This window comes from Xenopus laevis, chromosome 7L, assembly GCF_017654675.1.
Source record: "Xenopus laevis strain J_2021 chromosome 7L, Xenopus_laevis_v10.1, whole genome shotgun sequence".
Classification (NCBI taxonomy): Eukaryota; Metazoa; Chordata; class Amphibia; order Anura; family Pipidae; genus Xenopus; species Xenopus laevis.
The window spans coordinates 130549588-130574690 of record NC_054383.1 but is presented as its reverse complement, the minus strand read 5'-3'; the positions used below and the strand labels follow the sequence as shown (position 1 = coordinate 130574690).

The 25103-nt window shown below is 38.9% G+C and overlaps 1 protein-coding gene across 1 annotated transcript; it reads left to right on the top strand.

The window, feature by feature from the left end:
* Positions 1–728: 728 nt before the first annotated feature.
* On the top strand, positions 729–23211 carry LOC108696948 (phospholipase A2 inhibitor and Ly6/PLAUR domain-containing protein). The gene is made up of 5 exons (XM_018226656.2): positions 729–1317; positions 5256–5375; positions 8575–8721; positions 11262–11405; positions 22136–23211. The coding sequence occupies exons 1-5, from the start codon at positions 1269–1271 to the stop codon at positions 22321–22323; spliced, it is 648 nt and encodes a 215-aa protein (XP_018082145.1). The 5' UTR covers positions 729–1268; the 3' UTR covers positions 22324–23211.
* Positions 23212–25103: the final 1892 nt, after the last annotated feature.

Below are 25103 nucleotides of genomic sequence, written 5' to 3'. Positions count from 1 at the left end.
TAGGGCTCGTCACTAATTATCCAGCAGAAAATGAGCTTCCCTGGCTGTAATATAAGCTGATGCTACAGGTTTGCTGATGATTAAATTCTGATGCTAATTGCACTGGTTTCCATGTAGTAATTATGTGTATTAATTACTAATCAGCCTTATATTGTGACATTTCTATTCTATGTGTACTGTATATTGTGAGTGGCTCCCTAAGCTCAGTAAGTGACAGCAGCACAGAGCATGTGCAGTGAATCAGCAGAAAAGAAGATGGGGAGCTACTGGGGCATCTTTGGAGACACAGATCTTTACTGCTAAAGGGCTGTGGTTGCCTTGGGCTGGTACAGAAGCACAAAACATAATGTACAACATTTCTACCTACTTCTTTAGTTAAGCTTTACTTCTTCTTTAAATACTGATTGCACATGGGCCATGCAACTCAGATGGAAAGTTAAAAAAAAACGTATTACAGGAACGGCACGTTAACATTAAAATACCAGCAGCAGCAGCAGCTCCAAACTTGCAAATCACACATCTGACATTTTTCCTTTCCCTTTTCTATTCTGTTATCCCCACTTGCCAAATCTGATGGGAGACCACAAAAGAAATCTCTCCCTTTAAAACTCTTGTTGACTTAGGAAGAAGCGAGAACAGAAGCAGAGTTTCTCTTTAAAGGGTTAAAGCAATGAAACAGGATACAAACAGCTTGTCTCAACGTGTCTGTCTGGCACACGAGTTATTCTCTGCTCACAGAGGGTGGATGTGTTGTGCTCAGTGCTGGACGGTTATTATCATCCTACACAAGGAGGACAAATTGAGGACCTTTCCAACTTGGCACTGGACACTTGTCTAAGGACGTTCAAGTCAAATGCCTGACAGAGGATGGAAACTCTTACAGGATATTTCTGCCTTGGCACAAGCAAACCAGGGCTAAGGGGTGTGACTTTGGTTTCTTGAAGCGACTCCTATACAAACTGTGATACGTCGAAACATCAGGAAAAGTCCGGAGAGCACCTGTTCTTGTACAAGCACCAACTCATTCTCATTGTATCTGGAATCGCTTGCTGAGAAATACAACTTGGACGAAGTTCTAAATTAGGAACGTGATCATTGTGCTTTGTGGGAAGCAATCAGAAGTATTCTTGTTTTGGGGTAAATACTGAAAAGAGAAGAAGACAACTGGTGTGAGAAGTAACTGATCATACAAGTCCACGGAAGCTGCTCTAGAACCCCAACCAGAATCTATAAACAGTGGTTACAGCAATAGACCCCAGAAGACCATCATGACGGCAGTATTATTAATCCTTCTCTGTTCTTCCTTAATCTCCGCAGGTACCATGTCTTGTCTTTTGTCTGTTATGGTGTTATAATTTGAAACAACGTGGAAGTATAATCAGGATTATGGCACGCCCTTAGTTAATACAGGGGATTAAATAGATGTTTCATTAATATTCTTTTCTGCACAGAAATTTTTTTTTTAAAAAAAAAGCTTTTTTATAAAGAGGTTGTTCATGTTTAAATTAACTTGTAGTGTGATGTAGAGAGGGATATTCTCAGACAATTTGCAATTGGTTTTCATTTTTTATTATTTGTGATTTGTAAGTTATTCAGCAGCTCTCCAGTTTACAATTTCAGCAATCTGGTTGCTAGGGTCCAAATTCCCCTAGCAACCATGCATTGATTTGAATAAGAGACTGGAATATGAATAGGAGAGGCCTGAATAGAAAGTCGAGTAATAAAAAGCAGCAATAACAATAAATTTGTAGTCTTACAGAACAGTGACCCCCATTTGAAAGCTGGAAAAAATCAGAAGAAGGCAAATAATTCAACCACTATAAAAAGAAAAAAATGGAGACCAATTGAAAAGTTGCTTAGAATTAAGCATTCTATAACATACTAAAAGTTAACCTGTCCCTCTGTAAAGCTTTTAGACTTTTCTTGTCAATGTTTAATGAAATGTCTACTTTTATGACTAGAGTTTTTGTATTTTCTGTACTTTACCTGTGACTAATAGTGTTACAATTCTAATGATATTATGTATTTCCTGCTGGAAATATTTTTCCTGAAGTTGTTATATATTTAGAGTCCCTGCTGTCCCCCAGCCCAGTGTGTGGCATTTCATTATATACAGTTGTTATTAAAGCTATATATAGGATAGTGTACTCTATATAGTTGGCAGTTAGCAGTTCAATTCTGGTTGCAGTGCACCAAGTCCAATTTTAGATGCAAATCACCATGTTTTTTACCTGTAATTTTAGTATAATTGTGCCAGCAATTGAGTCATCTGCTTTGTGCCCAATTCCTCAGATGCAATTCTGCAACATTTTTGCATGGGGGTTGTGTCTGACAAGCACGTGGAAGAGTACTTCTGTAGAGCTGAAAAGAACTGATTAAATCTGGTATACAGAGGTAATAATTCCAATATGTACTGTACTGCGGCACATTACTATTAGTTATATTTCAAAACTAAGGTCCTTTTATTGTTACAGAGATACAGTACAGAAGGTAGATAGTAAAAATACACAATCTCTATCCAAGACAGAGCTCATCAATTAATATTTGGGAAATAAAAGGTGTAAATCATTTAACAGCCATCTGCTATTAGTCTTAATTGTCCCAAAAATAAATATAACACTCTTTATAAAAGTCTATGCCTATGGGAGACATGATTCCCAACTGTCACAATGTTTCAGACCGCTAAGAGTCTTTTGAAGCTTGAAAACTCCTTGGGGCTCATTTATTGAAACTGGGCAAATTTGCCCATGGGAAGCCAGCTGAAAGTAGGACAACGAATGCAGCAATCTGATTGGTTGCCATTGGTTACTGCCCATGGGCAAATTTGACCAGTGTTGAGAAATGACCCCCCTTGTGTCTCTGTTTGGCACTTATACGGGAGTGTACAAAGGTTCATCATCTACGTACCCAAGTAGAAACTTTTTGAAATACACTTAAATATACTTTTTCTAACTAAGCCACACAACCATAGAGTGACTGACTCCACTCGATGGGCTTAAATGGGTTAAGTGAGAACATCTTAACCCATTTGTATGGATTCATTTAGAAAGTCAGTTCTACAGAGCATGAGTTGTATAACAATAACTGTCTATATTGGAAAGACCTGAAATAAGTGGAAGAATGAATGGAGGTGGGAGAGGGTGGGCAGATGCTTGGCACTTGGCGAAACAATACCAGATTGACCTGCAATTAAGTAAAACAAGATCAGAGGCCGTTGGCATCTGAATAATATTAGTACAGATTACAAGGTAGGAATGTTGGAAGCAAGACAGTCACACTCCAGAGATGGAGACATGCTCCGTGTAGTACTATATCTGACATCTGTTCGAAATCAGCTTAGCAAATTTGGTCTAGCCCTACTGCACAGCCTATTATCTCAACAGAAGAGGCTGAAACAATACATCAGACAGGTGTACATATGTTGTAAAAGGAATCATTAATATTTCAAACAAGCGCAAGTGGGCGCTCATAACCGGAGAGCCTTGTTTTTACTGCCTGCCTAATGCAGAGTAGAGTGCTGCCATTGACCCAGATGCAAGTTCTTTGTCCATGTACAATTGTCCTTCCAGGACATTGACCCCTAAAATGTATCATATTTGTTTATAATCACACTCAGTCATGTCAAGGGATGGCCAAATAGTGGCCAACAATCTATTTCTCAGGGTATCAGCTACATTGATTAGGTGTTCATAGAGCTAATGTGTTAAACTGAGGGGAACAGCAAATGGCATGGACTGGAATTGGAAGGCAACCGTGTAAGAAATCAAAAGAAGATTATTACAGATGCAGCAAACTTTGTTTAGACTCATCATATGTTGCAACATGTTATGCTATTTAATTGCCAGTAACCACGGAAATATCACAATGGGTTAAGAATGACGGAGTTAGACACAGGGTCTCCCAGGCATGACGTATGATAGAATAGAACATTGACTATCTGACCATTGTCAGTATATTGTAGTTCAGAGGGACAGGAATCTTTGCAGACAAATAATTCAGTAGGAGAAAAATGTGAACAGGTCAGGTCTCTCTCCCAAGTTGGCTTGTAACCATAGCAAAAAAAGTCACATATGGGTAAAAAAATAAATGATAAAGATGAGGATGTATTGAGCATGAAGCAAGATTGGCCCAAATAAACCATTATATACTGAAATACAAAACAAGGCAGACAAAGAAAGGCTGGTACAGGTATGGGACCTGTTATCCAGAATGCTCGGGACCTAGGGTTTTCCGGATTATGGATTTTTCCATTACTTGGATCTTCATACCTTCATACATTTATATATTAAATCAACCCAATTAGCTAGTTTTGCTACCAATAAGGATTAATTATGGGGATTATTGACTAAAATCCAACTTTATCACATTTTTTTATTAAACAAAGCTTGACCAAACCCCCAACCATGATTTTACCTTATTTATCATTAAAATAACTAAACTAAAAAAAATCAGATCACAGAAAGACTTGAGCGAAAATCCGAATCATAAATTTTTTTTAAAGGATTTTACTCCTGAATCGCTTGATTTATTTTGGGGTTATTGTCCAAAAACCCACAAATTTTTCGGATTATCGGACAAACCCCAGCATAGACCACCATATCTTCAAATTGGAGTAAGGGACATCCGCCATTGATTTATACATGATAACAACAGGTTTGAGATGGCAGATTTTCAGATTCAGGCTTTTTGCCGCATCGAGGTAAATTAAATCTCAAAAAAACCCAACCTGAAAAAATTAAGGTTTAATAAATAACACCCTATATCTTAGTTTGGATCAAGTACAAATAACTATTTTATTACTGCAGAGAAAAAGGATATCATTTTTAAAAATGTAGATTATTTGAATAAAAGGGAATCTGTGGGGGATGGCCTTCCTGTAATCAGAGCTTTCTGGATAAAGGGTTTACGGATAATAGATCCCATAACTGTATAAACATTTCTGGTATTTTTGGGCTGCTCTAGCTCCAAATTTACAGTGTTTTTCACTTTATCTTGAAAGCTTAGTTCAAAGTCAGTGAAATGGGCTTAGGATAACACTAATCAGGCATGCCCTAAAATATATAAATATGAATGAAATTAAGTTATTATATAGGTAGAACATAAGATATATTTGCCACACTACAGTCAACAGGATCCTTATAAAATCCAGAACAATGTTACAATCAGTATACTGTAACTGCAATTAACCAGAATTATTGAGTATATTTTTTCATGAATTAAAAACAGTTTTAAGACGAATTAACATCGTCTTTCAGGAGTTACTCTCGAATGTGAGGTGTGTTCTTCAAGCACTGGAAACACCTGCTCAGGTCACTTTGAAATCTGCAAAGATCCCGAAAGCCGCTGTATGGTGACCCTGACTGAGACCTCTCTTGGTAAGTCCTTTTAGATATTTTCAGGTTTTATAAAAATGGTTTGCAATGTGTACAGGAAAAAGTTCCTTTAAGTTAACTGATAAACAAGATAAACTATTCTGATATACATGCCCATGTAAAAGATTCAGCGAGGAAGCATGACCTCTTTTACTCCACGCCAGAATTCTGTACTGTCCTTTGGAAAACCAGCAAATTCTTCCTTCCAGTAGGTTCTCTGCTGCTGGACACTGGTTGATGTCCAAAAGATGAAGCTCAATTTTAATTAGCTACATTCTCCATTAAACCTCTCTAAGGTATGAATGAAGGGCACAGGGAGCTTCTAAATGAGGATCAGATCTAGTATCCTGCCATATAACGCTAGCAAGAACAGTCCTGTGCTCCACCAAGGAGAAGTAGTGTGGTTAATATTCCCCCTAGGTGACACCTGCTTAGAGTAGGGAGTATAGCTGGAAAAGAACCCAGGCTCCAACTCGGCTGGGGTGTCTGATCACATCTTTCCTGTGCCCTTACACAAATATGTACCTATTGTACAAAGGAAGTAATTTTTTCTGTTAGATCAGGGGTGTCCAAACTTTTGGCTCGCAGGGCCACATTGGAAAAAGAAAAATTGTCTGGGGCCACACATGAAATACACAAACATGTTTGGTTTGTAAAAGTAAAGGAAATGCACACAAAAGAACTACAATGCCAGTTGGATAACCAGATGGAGCTATACACTGAAATATGGGACACCTGGATATTAAATAGACTTATTATTATATTATTATTACTAACTGGGCAATGGGCAGAGTCCCCCCTCTTCCTATATCTTTTGCGACATGACGTTTCCTCGGGAACCAAGCTGGGCCGCATTCATATGCATCCTGGGCCGCATGTGGCCCTCGGGCCGCAGTTTGGACACCCCTGTGTTAGATAAACCTTCCGTTCATAGGTAGGAACCACTTATACCCATTTATTTTATTCTTATGCTGTCACAGCACCTAAACTTTTCCACCAAACACCTGAGCAAAGGGAGAGGGTCACATTTGGCCTCCCTTTTACCTATTTCATATATATGTTAGAATCCTCTGTCTGAGACACTGGTATTTACTTCTGATTTGTGTCCTATTGTCTGTCCTGGCTTTACTCTACCTATTCAATGTATCTGCTCTTTTCTTTATCTCGGGTTTGTTTTTGTCCTTAAGTTGCCCTTTGTCCTTGTATCTGTTCTTACCTCCCAGTTGCCCGTTTCTACATGTCACCTCCTTTTATTTGCTATCCTTTGGTTACTCAGCTGTGCCCAGTTTTCTCCAAAACTGAATTTAACCCTTACAATGCCGCTTTCCCAAACCTGTTGAGTAAACCGAGACAAAGAGGCATTGTATATAATACCTTTCAAAAACAAAAACTGGATCAAAACTATTATTAGAGGATAAAACAGAACCACCCTGCCCAAGGTTTTGCAATCCACAGTTTTGGACTGATTACACCAAAAACAGCAATCATTTGGCAATTATTCCATCCCTTTGAGAACACGTTAACATGCAATCGCCTGATCCACAATTCTGATTTGATTACTGGGTTTGCGTTTCTTCTCTGTTGCCTGCAGCTGTCTTTGTTCTGTTTTATGTTATACTGTACATACTGTAAATACCCCATCATTGCATTTTTTCATGTTCACCTAGGTAAATAGACTTAAACATTCCGCCTGGCTGATCATTTTAATCTTACCAGAATTCAAAGATGACATGAAGGAATGCCCAGACACTGTACAGACATGCACAGCCACATAAACCCACCCACAGACATGTTATTGTAGAATCTGTAACATAAACATAACATATAAATATTATTTGTCCCTATTCCAATGCTAAAAGGGGAAATATACTCCCTTTTTCAACATGAGTGCAATGGAGGTTAAGCTTACTTTTTGCCTATTGTTTTAATCGGGAAATATGTATGTTTTCTTTATCTCTATTTCAACAGGACAGACAGGGAGACTGAAGTGCCTCCATTTTGGATTCTTCAAATTTAGATAATTATATCTGCTTACAAAACGAAGGATGTAGGGAAGGGGCTGTAAAGTAAAGGTTATGGGAAGATGTATTTGGGAGCTTCTTCATTGATGCAAGAGTAAAACAATAATACGTTCACCTCCCTGTCTATTAGACAAATACAAAATAGGTTATGTTGGCCCTTTAAAGCTTTGTGTACCATTTGTATAATGGTACAGCTATTAGAGTTGCTTTGACATATCTATGCTGTTGCATTAATATTATAAAATGATTTAAACCACAAAGCAACTATTATAAACCATCCCATTCAGATCAAGTGGTTTTACATCTGCTCAGCCCTAGACTGTAGTTATGTCATTGAAATCAGACCTCCCTTTTCATTATCATGAACTTTCACCATAAAATAAGTCCAAATGAAGGTGTCTCTCCACCATACTCCCATACCGGCATCCTTTAAGCAACTGTTTGCTTAAATGTGAGGCAAAATTTGGCCTCACATTCCTTGCTCTACCTAAACCTACTGAATTCCTACAGCCACAAAATTCAAAACATTGGCAAACTTTGATGGCCCATCCCTGTTCAAAGTGACTCTGATCATGAAGAGAAACTTTATTGGGAGCCATGTCCAGCTTGAAAGCTGAATATACTTGGTATACTTTCTTTTACTCCAGTATTTACACCCGTTTTGGAATCACCTATCAATAAGTGAGCCTGAAGAAAACATATAATACATTTCTTCATGAACTTAATGCAGGGCTGGATTTCAAGATGCTGAGAACCTAGGTCCCATCATTGTTTGTACTTGACCCACCCCTGCTCGTACCCCATTCGCAATGTGTACACCCCACTGCTCACAATCCTTGCCCCAACCTGCTGCTTGTAGAGTCCTCAGCCAGCTCTGCTTCTTTTGGACCATTGCAATCTCTTCCACTGGAGACAGGGTGGGTGGGAGATCCAAACCACTGTCAAAATCCCATCCAGTCCCCAATAGTGATGCAGCCAGTGGGTGGCATGCCACCACCCAATTTTTGCTGCCCTGGGCCCAGACCTTCGTGGCCTGTCCACAATGCACATAGTAAAAAAACAGGCTTGTTGACAGTGGTGTTGCTACAGTGGCCTTCAGCAGAGGCTCAACTAAGAACTGATGTTTGATTATTAGTCATCAATATTCTTGGTTAATAATTCTTTTCTGATTGTTCATTAAGGCCAAGTGAAGAGTGCAGTCCTGACGAAGGCTTGTGGAAGTTTTTATAACTGCACTCACCTAGTGAGCCTGAGAGCCAATGGATATCGAGTAAGAGTGAGCTCCAGCTGTTGTGCCACTGACTACTGCAATAAAGGCACCGTCCCTTGTAAGTCATCTGCTGAATAACCGCTTGTATTCATCCTGTTTGTGCCGTCTGTATTTAGTATCTACCTTTTGAACTTGGCATGTGATTGGGAACTGAAGAATGAGCTCAGATACTAAATAGAAACCACATTTTGCTTTTGGCTTCTGCTCTGCAGATGTGTCCAGTTCATAATATTTCTGCTGAGGAAGACATGTACATTTGCACGCTAGAAATAAACCTTGGAGATAACTTCTGCCTATAGGAGGGTATACTTAAAGATTCCAGTGTGTCATAGTTTTGCTCTTCTATAATTACACTTATTTTACAATTCACATAACTATATCCCAGTCAGTTCCTGCTTGCTCTCCAGTTCAGTAAATCGCAATAGAACTTGCTCAGCAGTAGAAAAAAAACTACTTTTTGATTCCAAACTGGCAATTACAGTAGTGACTCTGGATCAATATAAGTAACCTTGAATTGCTTATTTGCTAAGAACTCATCCACCCCCTATCTAATGTAACTACCATTACAAGAGCTTTAGGAAGAGAATAGTTTTAATTTCCTCAATCCTTGGTATATTTCATTCTTAAAACATTACAATATAGTAAGTATCTCAGAAATCACCAGATAAATGTCTTACTAGACCAATATCTGTCCCATAGTATCACCCATAGGCAAATATGACATGGAGAAGTTTCTCCTTCAGTGTAGTTCTACTGTTAGTAATAATATAAAGTTGGGCCCTTATTACCCCACATGAGACTTCAGTCACAAGAGTGCAGTCCTTCTGTCACTGAGCACTGGGGCTGGATTTTGAGTCAAAAAATATGATGAGCATTGACCTTACCCTTAGAACATTTTAGGAATCTCTTTTTCTATGTTTGTCCTTTCCACTTTGAACAGTGATGTTCACTGTATTCATGAGGAGTGTGTGGGCAGTTGGTGTTACTCCACCCATCTTCTACCTCTCTTCATCCCCCTACCAGTCTGAATGATGCTCATGTTAGGGAGCAGTATAAATTAGTAACTGTATCATTGGCTGCATTCAACCTCAATCTCAAAATGCTACAGCTTACATCGGTCCCTGTTGACAGTCTATGGTTGCACCAGGCTGGTAAAAATGGGAGTCATTATCAATGTTATTTGCAAGGGACAATACTAAAAAGACACAAAGGTCTTCTTGTTTTCTAAAACTGGTTGCAACCATAGAGAAATGCATGGTAACTTACCTGCCCAATCCTCAGTGTCTATTGACTTCACCACTAAGCACTTTCTCCATCTGCAGTCACTTTATTTATATGATTAATAATGACTCTAAGAATCTTGGAGTCTAGAATATTTTCTAAGCTTATGTGCGTTGAAGAGCTGCTGGGATCAGAATAAGCCTGTTATCCTTTTGGCGCAGTAAATAAATCTATGTCTTGAGAAATATTCTTTTGCAGAAAATAAAAAGCAGATTTCTTCCCAGGGCTTATCATATCTTTATTCCTTCAATAATAAGAACATCATTTTGTAAAGAATGGAATGTAAAACTGGCACAGTTACTAGTAAATAAGTGCACTAGTATACGTCCAAGCTTTCCTCTTCCACCCTGGACTTTAGACTTTATAGGCCACCCCCTTCCAATACTCCCTCACCAAAATTCCTTAGGAGAAGAGAGATAAGCTTTAACTTTGTTCAGGCATTGTCTTTTTGTTCAGGTCAACTACCTAAATAGTGTGTATATAGAGTAATCTAGGAGTGAGAACTGTTGACTGCTTGGACATATCTGAACCCAAAACAACTCTTTTCTTTGTGTACGGCCTTGAAATATGGAACCACATATCTGAATATAACACTTTCTCATACTTGCTACCAAATGAATATACTCTTATACTGAGTAATATTTTCAGGCATAGAAAAGTTGAGCTTGCCTATCCTTGTGTAAACAAACCACATAATAATATATTTTAGCTTCTATTTAACTTTGGATACATTCACCATAATATCTATGGATGTCAGAACATGCCCTGCCTTGCAACCAGAGCCAACAAGGTTAAGAAAAGAGTGGATTGCATTGATTGATTGATTACAGTATATTAGAAACAAAAACATACAAAATCCAGAGACTACAACAAGTTCTCCCAGTTTGATGCTGGGAGTTGTAAAAGTGTTACTTATACTACTTGAAATGCTTAGAGAAGAGCAATTAAGCTTATAAAGGGAATGAGGATCTCCTTTATGTCGAAGTCTTTGGAGATAGTAGATCCTTCCAAGAACCAGCTAGTTGCCTTTTTAGCAAGTGAAAAAAATTGTATAGGTACTGAAAATGAATACATATAGAACACTGTTTATCCAGCTACGATTTTAGAATCCAGAATGATTTCTGTTCCCCCAAATACAAACATTATAGAACTGGATCTTCTTATGGATTTCTGAATCATTTCTGAATCAACTAAAAATGACTCTAGGTTGGAAGGTTGAGAATTTAGTAGTAGTGTACATATGTCTGGTTTTATATATAAATAAATGCATCGGAGCACAAGGATGAATTGATTCCATTATTTTCTCTTGTCTTTCAGTGGTAGCACCCAACGTCACCCTCAATGAACTCAGCTGCCCGTCCTGCTTTGCTAAGGATTCAGAATCCTGTGACGCTCACACCACTGTGAACTGCACTGGAAACGAGTATCACTGTGTTCGGTTTTCAGTCTCTAAACAGAGAGGTGAGAACTTTTGAAAATGTTTGAAATATTAGAAAAACATCAGCAACCAGATGTATATATATCTTGATTTGGGGTTCAATGTATTACTAAGTCTAAACCTATGCTTAAATCCAGATGGGACATTTTAAGGGGAAGAAGATTCCATGAAACATTTATGGTGGTTGTTCATTTCTATAACCATGATGGAGTGCAGTGTACAATACAAATCCTCTAGGGAGAGTCACTGGGGGTCATTTATCAACACTGGGCAAATTTACCTGTGGGAAGATTCCCATGGCAACCAATCAGAGTGTTGCATTCATTGTTCTACCTGCAGCTGCCTTAAAAAAAGCCAAGCGCTGATTGGTTGCTATGGGTTATTGCCCACTGGCAAATTTGCTCAGTTTTCATCAATAAACACTTTCTGAAGATGACGGAAGATTCTCCTGCTATTAGCCTTGCTACGTTCAGCCTTATTTTATCTGTAGACAAATTGCCACCTAGTTTGTGTTTAGCAAAGCCTACGGCATGTGTCGTATTATCAGAATAACTCAAATAATTTTCAAAACTTTGCCTAAACCAGTTTATTTTCTAAAAAATATCCCGTGTGAAAGGCACAAAATTGTAACAAAGTCAGGTCCAGGGTCAGGGAGGATAACACAGGACCCCAGGTGGAACCCTAGTGAATCCCATCCTATTTTCATTAGCCTATGCTAATTTCCGACATGGGCCTATATAAGAACCTATATCATGTGACAAGATGTCAGGTTTGCTAGTGGCCCCCAGGGGACCCAGTCTAATACTGCATGTTCTGCAGGCCTTAAATTCTTTAATTTTATGTATATGCATTCCTTACCAGAAAGTCCTACCAATATATATATATATATATATCCTTCAGAATGGACCAGCACACCAGGTTTTCAAGTGATCAAATTTTCTTTATTGCCATAACACTCATGCATCCAACGTTTCGGCCCGCATTGGAGCCTTTATCCTTGATAAAGGCCCCAATGCAGGCCGAAACGTTGGATGCATGAGTGTTATGGCAATAAAGAAAATTTGATCACTTGAAAACCTGGTGTGCTGGTCCATTCTGAAGGATACACATTACTTTGACCAAAGCACCCACAAAGAAAAACAAAGGCAAGAGTGCAGGTACTATCTGGACATTTTTATATATATATATATATATACACATAGTCCATGAGTGTTCAGCACACCATTAAGTAGAGAATGACCCAGGTGCTACTCTCAATAGCGATATACAAAAAAACAGAAAAAATGAGGTGCACAAGGTGGTCTTGAGAATGGTCTTAGGCAAAGACCGAAACGTTGACCTGTTTTTTTAAATGCATTAAATAAAAATTGAACTTTTTTAACTATTTGAAAAACGTTCATGGTGTGCACCTCATTTTTTTGTGTGTATTTATATATATATATACACACACACATACAGGTGTAGGACTTGTAATCCGGAATGTTCGGGACCTGGGGTTCTGGATAACGGATATTTCTGTAATTTAAATCTTCATAACTTACGTCCACTAAGGCCATTTTATATATATATATATATATATATATATATATATATATATATATATATATATATATATATATATATATATATATATATATTATATTATATATATATATCACACTTTTTAATTTAAAAAAGCCTTTTAAAAGTAACAGAACACATAAAAATGACCAATATCTCAACAATCTCTCTGACTGAGTTTACGGTTGTTCATGTAATTCTAAAGTCTTTCACTAGGCTTCCAGTTCTCTGGTTTCACCAATTAAATAGTTCCTTTTTCTTTTCTACTCAGCTCGGCTAAATCCCTCTATACTCGGCACTTCTGTCTCAGTATATTCATAGACTTTTGTTACTTTTAAAAACTAGGCAAAACCATGTAGTTCAGCTGTTTCTCTGTCTGTCTCTGTTTCTCTTCCGCTGTTAGTTCAACCTCTTTGTACCACTCTGGGTCATTATGTGTTTAGTAATGCAGTGGAGAAAATCAAAGCAGATCCAAGTCTGCCCATCTGTGGTCTAACAATACTCCATCAAACACCATTACTCTATCTGGAGAATGTAATGGTAAAACAGGAGAAGTTGGTCTAATGTTGAGCCACTCAGTGTGATTCTGTACATACCCCAATAAAGATATTTTCTGCAACTGGTCATAAATAAAAAATAGCTGCACCTTAGGCTGGTTCCTCTGCTGCCTACCATTGGTTCCAGTCCTGAAAGAAGAAGTCTAAAGCAACAAATGTGTGGCAGCAGGAAATCATTATATGAATTGTTTGAGTTTAATATACACAAAGTTGCCACCTCATTGTTCATAGAATGGAAATCAGTCCAAATCCAAGACACAATGTTTATCCATCATCCTTCTTTATAGTAAACATATTCTATAGACTGGGCTGGAGTGTGCTGGGGATAGAGGAAGTCCGTTTGCACTTTAAAACATATGTCGAAATGAAATAATGATGGAAGGGGAACTGTTTACTGTGGTCTAATTTGGAAGAGGCTCTTAACACTCATATTGCTCTTATTTAGGCTGAGAGGTAACATTATTAGTTATTTGCAGAGTACGGGTCATCAAAATAATGTTTGCCTTTGCAATGAAAATTAATTCTAAAATTGTTTCAAATACACATTATTCTCTTGTTTTAGAATTGAATATTTCCAACCCTATTGTGCTAGGGTTTTTTCTAACAAACCCTTCCATCTTTCCTTGTTATGTTAAACACAGAGAAGTAAAATGTGTAATTTTTTACCTGCAGGGCAAGAAATGTGCATAAAAAGGGCAAAATTAACCATGTTTTTAGAACTGCCCTACAGCAGCACTGTATTCATGATGGACAATGGGGGGTGGTTTCGTTACTGCGCAAATTCACTAACGAACGCTGGCGTAGTTTCGCTAGTGTTACTTCGCACCCTTACGCCTGGCGAAGTTTTGCTAGCGATGTAACTACGCAAATTCACTAACTTGCGCAGTGTACTGAACGCTACCTTTTACGCTAGACTTTCTTTGCCACCTCAGACCAGGCGAAGCGCAATAGAGTAGATAGGGATTGCTTCAAAAAAAGTCAAAATTTTTTCTAAGTCCCAAAAAACGCTGGCGTGTTTTCTACATGATGGGTGATAGGCTGAAAAAGATCGAAAACATTTTTGGGGCTCCCCTCCTTCCCCCCTACATTTCCTGACTCATGGCAACTTACATAGATTATTTGATGTTTTGAAGGTTTTCTATCCATTTGTATTCATACGTATTCCTCCATTGAAATTTGAATTTGGCGCCGTATGCAAATTAGCCTTCGCTAGCGTAACTTCGCTTCACTTAGCGAATCAACGCTAGCGCAACTTCGCAACCTTACGCTACCCCTGAGCGCAACTTTGGATTTTAGTGAATTTGCGAAGCACTGGCGAAACTACGCCTGGCGAAGTGTGGCGAAGTGCGGCGAAGTGCGGCGAAGTTACGCCTGACGCAAATACGAATCTTAGTGAATTTGCCCCTTAGAATCACTAGGGCTGGCATGATGCATTCTATTTTGGTGCCTATAGTTCAGAACTTAAATACATTAACCCCTTTTCCAGTTTCAGGTTCAGACTAGCCCAGTATATACCTTAATGGTACATTTATTACACCTCTAATTTTTCAGGTTGGGCTTATTGTCACAAAAAAAAAATGGGAAAAAAGCGCAACTTTTATAATGCGTCAAAACTGTGACAAATCTGAATCCGAAAATACTCCAGCTAAAAACCTGTTGAAATCATGTAAAAAGCAATGGCAGATGTCCTTTTGCCTTCATGATCTTCGAGGGTTTCAGGCTGGTTTCAATGCAATAATCAAAAAAGTCGCGTTTTTCAGCCTTCAAATCTAAAAACGTACGCACAATGTTGTTGCGACTTTCTCCCACACATGCTTTTTTTCATTCAGATTTATTGGTAAATTAAGGGGATTCGGGTTTGGGAGTTTGGTCAAGTTTATTTTTATATAGTGAGAAACAGTCGAGTTTTAGGAAATATTGTGCTCAAATGAATAAAGTAGAACAAATCTGGGGAAAGGTACTATGCTTAATATCTTGGTGGGACCACAGATAAACAATGTAAAATGCAAGGAAATTTAAAATCAGGAGATGTAAAATTGAGGTTTCACTGGTATACACATTTAAATGAATCACAAAATGAGGCTGTTCCTATTCTATATAAAGTAATGCTGGCCAAAGATAAGTGATTTCGCGCGAAATTCGCGAAACAGCGCCCATTTTTGATGCCGTTTTTTTCTCCGGCGTTTTGCGAATTTATTCGCTGCCGGCGAATCGCGCCTGGTGAATAAATTCGCCCATCACTAGCAAAGATCAGATTGTACGAATAATTGTACAATTGGACTTCCCAACCTGCCACTAACCATTCCAATCAAATAAAGCAGTAAAAGAACAGATCAGCCGATGTTCTGCCCCTGACAACAATCGTACGATAGTTATGTCCAACCAAAGCTGGTGACAGTCTCCATCTGAAAATCGTACGATCAGCAATACACGCAGAGATATTATCCTGTCTGATCGACCAAACGACCTATCTCCGCCGGATGGAAAATTTCGGGACTCTCCACACACGGTCCGAAAATCGTACAAATCCTCAGATCTTTGGGTCTATGGCCATCTTTAGTGATGTCATATCTGAATACTAATAATTAGACATGCATAACCTAAATCTTGGCCCCTAATATTAAAGTGCAGAACTCATACTGTTCTTTCTTCCTGCTCTTTAAGAGAGGCTCATAAATTATCTACAGCTGTACATTTATTTCCGATTAAGACATACACTTTCATGCTGGTGGAATTCTTGGTAATTTATTCACTTCCTTATCTGGTATTAATTTGTTGGTTTCCTTGTCTGGCAATACCGCAGATTAGCACAGTGTAATGTGTAATAACAGAATATTCCAGGGGAGGTTTTTAAAGGAGCAACATGAAAGCTGTTTGTGTAATCAACAAACTGCTTCCTGCACAGTTGCTAGTTTCTTTTTGAAGGTTTAGTTCCCTAGTGTATTCTAACCAAAAGGGGGGTTTTCAAAAGGAAGAACTATAAGACAATAGATCTGTATAGGCAAATGTTGTACCATGTACTCTATTGCCTGCTGTTTATATATTACACAGTACAGTACAAATACAGAAGATATTCATGGTTTGTATTTTTGAGTAAATCAACATACAGATAGTACACTTGTGCATTTTGGAGGCAGTAACTCATTTTATGTGAAATAGGAACCCCAATGTCTGAGGGGAGTAGATGGAACAATAGGGGTAACAGTGACCAGTGATTGTACATAGAGGTGATACAGTATATAGGGGTCCAGTGCAATGGGCACTTTCAATATTTGTGTTTCGAGAAGATTCTGTATGGTATGGGAGCTTTGGGGAACACTGATGTAATTTTAGTATGAGGCCACATAATTACTATTATAATGATGGTTACACACTGGCCGGACCCTCAAAGTATCAGATCGAATTGCCCACGGATCTGAAAGAAAGTGAAGAGGAGCAGTGACTTCTCCCCAGGGAGTCCCAATTATTAACTGTCTGGTCACCTGGATCCCCTAGGTGCCGAAAAGTAATTTGAGGCCTAATGAAAAATTAGATGCCTCTTGCACACATGGTCACACCCCTTTTCAACCCAAGACACTCCCAAATTATGCCCCCTGCTCACTCCCCTTAACCTCTGCCTCTTTCACAACCCACCAATTATGATTTCTAGTGATGGGTGAATACATTTGGCATGTGCGAATTCGCAGGGAAAAATTCCCTGGCGAAAAATCCGCTGCATCAAAACAATTTGGCCGTGCGTCAGAAAGGTTGCGTGCATAAAAGTTGACGAGTGTCAAAATTATTCGGACGCCCATTGACTTTAATGCATTTAGACAAAATAGGCCACGTATAAAAATTGTTGCGGGCGTCAAAATTGACGCTCGTCAAAGTAATTTTACCGGCCATTGACTTTCCTATCAGAGTTCAAGGGGCCCCTGACTGAAGTACCCCCTGACAAGGGCACCATTGGAAGATGATGCCAATTCTCCATTCAAAAACTATGTGGGGGTGATCATATATTACATTCAAAGCAGGGTGCAAATGGAGTGTTTGTACAATGAATACAGAGTTGCCTGGTAAGGAACGTAGCAGCCTCCTACATGGTATCTGCAACGGTGCCCTGTCATACCATTTGATAAGAAGAAGGCTACCTTGTGCCCAATGGCACTGCACTCTAAATGTCTTGCCTTTTTTTTTATCCCAGACACAAGCAAGTATAAAATGAACACTAATGGGTGCACTTTTGCTCCTCATCGTACTTTAGCGCTTGCGTCCATAGCCAAAGTAATTGATCCCTAGGGGTTTTGAACCTAAGATAACATACTGGCTCTGAGGTCAACATCATAATTACCTAAAACTACAGATTTGCCAATAATTTTGGCAAACCAGTCAATTTTAAGTTGAAAAGGCACAAAAAAACCTTGAGTAGGCTAAATGTCTTATATTGAGCATCTAAGTGAAACTTTTCCAGTGCACTTGTTTTTCCTGTATGCTTTTGAGCTAAAAAACATTGATAGTGAATGGGAGCGAAGCTCATTATTTCCCAGGTTCTCTGTATCTCATTGTGCAACAAAACAAAATATAGTTTCTTTTAGAACTTCCCTCTACTGTACTACAATTAATATTATACATGAATGGCTAGAAGGATCTTGACTTTCCATTTATACAGAAGCATCATCATTTTTGATGCAATACTATTTTTAATGTCAATAAAACCTTACAGACTGGTTGTTATTGTAATATCTGGGTTCTGTGCTTTCCCAGCCTCCAGCAAATGTTTTAATGTTGTGAAGCGCACGAGTGGAGCAAGGTTCCATTATTTACTAACATGGGAAGGAACGGGTGATGAGTGTTATATGTGGCACAAAGCGAAGATAATTATAATTATTCTTGTGATTTATAATATGTATTAATCAAAATTATGCTTGGAAGTAGGTAGGGTTGCCACCTGTCTGGTTTCCATCCACTAGCCTGGTTTTTGGAAATGGCTGTCAGGGTGAAAACTGCATATCTGGATGGAACAGGCCATTGTAATTGTTAAATTAAGTTGTTTGGTATAAACTTAGGTAACTTCTGTTACTGTTAGTAGAGCCATATCCTATGTATATGACATTGTTGCTGTTGATTGGCACAGAGAAGCCCCCCGCTGATGAGCTGGTTATATTTAGATCTGAACAATGTGCTGCTGTTTCTGCATGTCATCCGCATTATTGTTTACATCAAACAGGAGCATTCCGACTCTGGAACTATTTCTCTATACAAATTGTCCTCCTCATCTCTCCTTGAAAAGGCCGGAGGGATCATTGTGATCACACATTAAAGTTCTGATCTCTGGGAAGGTTCTTCCTCTCTGGCAGATATTAGATCCTTGACAAGAACTGATTAGAAGGGTGGGTGCAACTGATGAGCTCCAACATAACAAACATCTCCCTAGATAACTGGCAGGAGATTAAAATGATTCTCGGAATGTCAGAGCAAAAATGAAATCTGGAAGACATTTAACTTATAAATCTTCCATGTACATATAAGGGGGAAAACGTCCGATCTGATTGTATAAACGTTCACTCAATTGAAAAACAAACTATGAAAAGTTTGAATTCTTCTCTCGAGTTGAGCCTAAGAAACATGGTGTAACTGGATATTACTGGGCCCCATAGCATATTATTTTTTCTGGCACCCAAAATGTTTAGCGGTTGTTTTGTTTTATATTATATATATATATATATATATATATATATATATATATATATATATATATATATATATATATATATATATTGAAACTGTATTTGAATTAGGGCCTCACCTCCTATACCTCCTGGGCCCCCATGCAGCCACAGGGTCTGCTTCTAATTTTACAGTTATGCCCCTGCTAAGAAAATGTATCATCTCCAAACTTTACTAAACTGTTCATAAGCAGAAAGGTGTTGGAGATATGAAGAACATGAAATAAGATTTAATAACATTTTCCAATGAAAAGTTGGAATTCTTCTCTCGAGTTGAGCCTAAGAAACATGGTGTAACTGGATATTACTGGGCCCCATAGCATATTATTTTTTCTGGCACCCAAAATGTTTAGCGGTTGTTTTGTTTTATATTATATATATATATATATATATATATATATATATATATATATATATATATATATATATATATATATATATATATATATATATATATATATATATATATATATATATATATATATATATATATATATATATATATATATATATATATATATTGAAACTGTATTTGAATTAGGGCCTCACCTCCTATACCTCCTGGGCCCCCATGCAGCCACAGGGTCTGCTTCTAATTTTACAGTTATGCCCCTGCTTAGAAAATGTATCATCTCCAAACTTTACTAAACTGTTCATAAGCTGAAAGGTGTTGGAGATATGAAGAACATGAAGAACATGAAATAAGATTTAATAACATTTTCCAATGAAAAGTTGGAATTCTTCTCTCGAGTTGAGCTTAAGAAACATGGTGTAACTAGATATTACTGGGCCCCACAGCAAATTATTTTTCTGGCACTCAAAATGTTTAGTGGTTGACTTGTTTTACTAATATTTCTTGAAATATATGAAGAACATGAAGAAAAATATATGAAGAACATGAAGAACATGAAATAAGATTTAATAAAAATATAATGAACATTCTTCCTTTTTAAGAAAGATGTCTTTGGTTAAAATTAAATATTTATGTGATTTTAAGTTTGGCCTGTCTGGAGGTTGGAATTCAAGTTAAGGATCATTTATTATCATTTATGACATGGAAGGGAGTACACAGTGCAAACAATGGGTGCAATGTGCCATTATTTACACTTAGTGCCCTTGACAAATTTCCACAGGTCTCTTCGCTTTGAAGTGCTGAGACCTGCGGCTGCCCCATGGATACAGTGCTGACTGTGGTCAGCCGCACTGTATTCATGAGGGGCTGGAGGGGTGAGACACATAGACACCCATTTATTTTGTGCATCATTTATATAGAATTCCTTATCCAGCATGAGGTGCAGTGGGCAGCCAAACCCAAAGAAGAAGTGCTCTCTGCATGAGCACTAAGGACTGCATCGGACTGAGGGGCCTGGGACAGCTGGGACTGCTGCCTCAGGGGCCCACATCCCAGCCATAAAGCCCCTCCACCCCAACCCAGCTGCAAACCTCCCTCTGTCCCTCTACCCCCTCTACCTTCTCACGGACTCAACCAATGCCAGGTAGAGCGTTTGTGGGCTGTGGCAATGGCTTTATGGGTCTGGGCTGGTGGGGCCAACTAGGTTTTTTCCCAGTGTCCAGTTCAACCCTGACTAAGGGACATGTACTTGTTCCCCTTAGTGCTGTTGCACTCTTACCCTGGGTCTTAGTAAATAACTTCTATACTCGTCCTGCAAGGGTGGGTGGCAACACTGTACCACAAGAGGACTTGTATTGTATAACAACAGGAGAGAGAGCACAGGAAAGGTGACTTAAAATTTTAGCTCTTTGAGTTGTGTACATAACAAAAGATTTGCCCAACACAATACAAGGCAGATACTATGACATAACAAAGCCCTTTATACTGAACAGAATACTCCTATTATATGAGAGCAAACAGAGGATCTTAATTACAGTGCTGCATTCATAACTCGTAACATCCGTGTGTATTTCTGTAGTTCAAAAGTGCATGTAATAATAATGTTTGCACTACAAATAAGCAGGGGTGCTTCACCAATGAGGCGGGTTAAGGCTGTCGTTTCAGGCGGCAGCGCCCCACTAGGTACCAGGGGGTGGCAAAAATGCTGCTCCTGGTACTCTAAGAGGGAATTTCCAGGGGAAGAGGGGCAGCAGCAACTGCTGCTGCCTCAGGCAGCAGAAGGGCCAGGATCGTCCCTGAAAATAAGGAAACCTGAAGAGTAAGAATAATATATCATATTAGCATCAATTTTTGTCCTAACTTGAATTGTCTCATTTTTTCCTGCAACGAACAGTATGTTTCACTGGAGAAACAGAGATGCAAAAGTAGTCAGTTTGGTTAGCCTTTCTTGTGAGGACAACTTGCAACTGCCAACTCACCAGACTACCAAAGAGCTGGCAGAGACCACAGAGGGTCCAGCTCGCACTGTACTCGCACTAAAGATTTTAGCCCTGAGGGGGGACCTCCTACCTGAGAGGCCAGGGAGTGCTGGTGGGTTTTGGAAATTGGACCTCCTGTTCCACATAGACATGGCAACGACTGTGCCAATTACAGGAACAGGTTGACCAAGAATTCTCACTAAACAGCCTTATGAATAGGAAAAGGAAGGTTACATCTCTTCCATGCTCCCTGCCCATGGTTTAAGATGCCCTTTCAAAGAGATTGTGTCATAACCTGTTCTGGCACTAGACCAGGAACAAGTGATGGATAAATACATTTCATTTACTGTGGTAACCAACCCCCTTCCTCACAAAAGGTCTAATGGCAAAATTTGCCCTCTGGTTGCTATGAATGATCATAGAGGCAGATTCTTATAACTAAATGATGAGCGTTACACAGATTATTACTTCAAACACATTAGATAGGTTTATGCAAGTTCTTGCAGTGTTGTAGCAGAATGTTGTCCTATTGTCTATTGAGTTTGTGGAATATTGATCTTGCTTGAATACTAAACAGCTTAATATTTTTTCTACCTCTAGGATCTACCATCAAAGTAGCTGGCTGTGCTTCAGATAGCGTCATCCAGTCCCATGGAAAAGCCGCTTTTCGGGGATCATCAGTCCATGTGTCCAGCTTTAGAAGTGGGAACAGTGGAGAAACCCTACAACAAGGCTCTTTGCTGATATCCCTGACTCTTCTCACAGTTATAAAGATGTTCTCATTGTGAGACACTAATCAATCCCCACTTGGAAAACATGTGATATCCAGATATTTTATATTTATGATATATAGCTACCACAAAAATGTTTTATATATTATATTGCAGCTGTCCTTGCCAAACCAAAGGCTGAACGACATTGTTCTTGAACAGGACATATTAAAATAAGACTCAGTAAATGTTCTTTGACAATGGTTTTGGAATTAGAAATGCCAGAACTGACCTAAGAAACACTTAATACCCTATGATACTCTATCTGGGACAGAGACTTATAACAGGACTATTCAATAACTGTGATGTGACTCAAGGAGGGATGATGGAGAAGCAAGGAACTTGGCCTCCTTTTTGCTTATAATATTCTACTGAAGCTGTTTATGTACTATGCTACACAAATGTAAATTTACTAGCACTTTATTTTAAAGTCTGGGCCTGGTTTGTAAAGCAAAGTAAAAAATTAAGCTCCAAATGCCCTATTTCTAATCTATCCTTGATCAACAGTTCATCAATAGTTCATTAAGATTAACAGTTGTAGCTGGAAAAGGTTCAAGGAACCTGGTCCCTCTGTACAGATAAACTGTGAGGTGTTGTGTGACTATTGTGGGGCACCATTCAGTTTGCCATACTTCTATATGCCCAGTTCATTTAGTGGCTCATATAGGATATCCATTGGGAATGATACTGTAAGTAAACAGGAGACAAGGGCAAACTGATTTCCATTCCATAGTGTTTAAAATGGGATTGCCTTGGTAACCCACTTCAGTCGCACCCTAGTTCTTCAACAAACAATGAACAGTTGCTTTATTACATGACAAATGACTGCACATTCCATTTGTGATCCATACCTTTGTTGTGTTGCTGATTAACCAGCATTCATGTATAAATGACTCCAATGATGAATGATTTCTTGGGATTCACTTCTAGGCTAAAGTACTTATACTGGCGGTGCAGGCGGGATTCAATGGCGTATATGGTGCACCATTCATTTCAATGGGAATGGGTATGACAGATGTGGACAACATGACTGCTCCATCTGTAACACACAAGATACACAATTGGACCCAACCCAACATTTTGAAAGAGCTGTACTTTTAGTTTTCTCTGTGTTTGAAGAGAATGTTCTTTCTCATGCATTCCTCACAGTGTAGTTCAGATTGATAACACAATTTAATGTACAGAATGTTAAGATCCCAGGCATTTATAGCTTAATGTAAATAATTCCAAGCTAGGCAAAGTTTCCTTGTATAAATACAATGTAATTTCCTCCATATGTAGATCCATACCAGTCTGAAAATGTTAATCCCTTGAGTGCCCAAAGAAGGATAGATGTAATTGGATATTATAGCTGAAAAGAAGCTATTAATCCATGTATATAATATCCTCCACACCCATTCAACTTGTAGAATCATATCTGATTATTTGGAGTGTGAGTTCTTCCATTGTCTAGTGAAATTTCACAAGTATATTTGGGGGCAGGGTCGGACCAGGGACCGCCCCAGCCGCAAAGACATCTCAGATCCCCTGTGTGCAACTTCTTCCTGCTCGTGCTTGTGACCAGAGCTAGGGAGGAAGGTTGGGGGCAGTGGCAACAGTGGGTCTGGGCCAGCAGGGCCCCCGCGGGCCTGGGGCCCACTGTTTTTTTCTTGGTGTCTCACCAACCCAATCCAACCATTTGGGGGTCACAGGCATAGTGTTTTTAAATATACACTGCTGCTCTGCTTAAAATCAGCATTTTTTGTGAAATAAAGGTATCCCTCCCATGGTGCCCCATTCTATACACTAGGAAAGTGAGTTGTAACTAGGGATGTAGCGAACTGTTCTGCGGCGAACATCGGCTGTTCGCGTCCTCCGCAAGTTCGCGAACGTCGCGCGACGTTCGCCAATAGACGTTCGCGTCAAAATCGTTCGACCATTCGACCATTCGATCGCTAAAATCGAACGATTTTCGTTCGATTCGAACGAAAATCGTTCGATCGAACGATTAAAAATCCTACGATCGTTCGAATCGAACGATTTTCGGATGTTCGAAGTTCGCGAACAGTTCGCGAACTGTTCGCATTTTTTGCCGGTGTTCGCGAACGGCGTTCGCGAACACATACTCGGCGGTTCGCTACATCCCTAGTTGTAACTTGGGTTCCAGAGATGAAGATACAACAAGGAGCTAATCTAAGCATACATTTGTTAAAGGTATGGGACCTGTTATACAGAATGCTCAGGGCCAGGTTGTTTCCGAAAACAGATCTTTCTGTAATTTGGATCTTCATACCTTAATTCTACTAGATAATCATGTAAACTTTGAACAACTCCAATAGGCTGGTTTTTCTTCCATTAAGGATTAATTATATCTTAGTTGGGATCAAGAGAAAAAAGGAAATTATTTTTAAAAATTTAAATTATTTGGACAAAATGGAGTCTATGAGAGACAGCCTTTCTGCAATTCAGAGCTTTCTGGATAACGGGTTTCCGGATAATGGATCCCACACCTGTACTATATAGTTAAGGTGGCTTTAAAAAGACACGTCTATGAGGTTTATAATGTGTTATGACTCTTTACTGCACCATTTGGCATCATGACCCAAAGAAAAATAAAGACTCCCCCCCTCTTTAACTCACCAGCCTCACCTTTCCATTAGGAAAGCAGAACCTTTCATTATTTCCTTTTGGCCAGAAAAATAATTTCCTGGATCGAATCGTTCATTTTGTTTGGATAAAAGCCCTACTCTGTACAAGCTGTACTTGGAATTTAAAGGGGCAGTATGTTCTATACCTAAGTTCACCATGAGCCAGATAAA

What these genes read in the sequence shown, in the direction of transcription:
- LOC108696948 (XM_018226656.2), top strand. Translation starts at nt 1,269, where the DNA reads ATGACGGCAGTATTATTAATCCTTCTCTGTTCTTCCTTAATCTCCGCA. An exon ending in TTCTTCCTTAATCTCCGCAG is followed by an intron (nt 1,318 to 5,255) that starts GTACCATGTCTT and finishes ATCGTCTTTCAG; the next exon opens with GAGTTACTCTCGAATGTGAG. An exon ending in CAATAAAGGCACCGTCCCTT is followed by an intron (nt 8,722 to 11,261) that starts GTAAGTCATCTG and finishes CTTGTCTTTCAG; the next exon opens with TGGTAGCACCCAACGTCACC.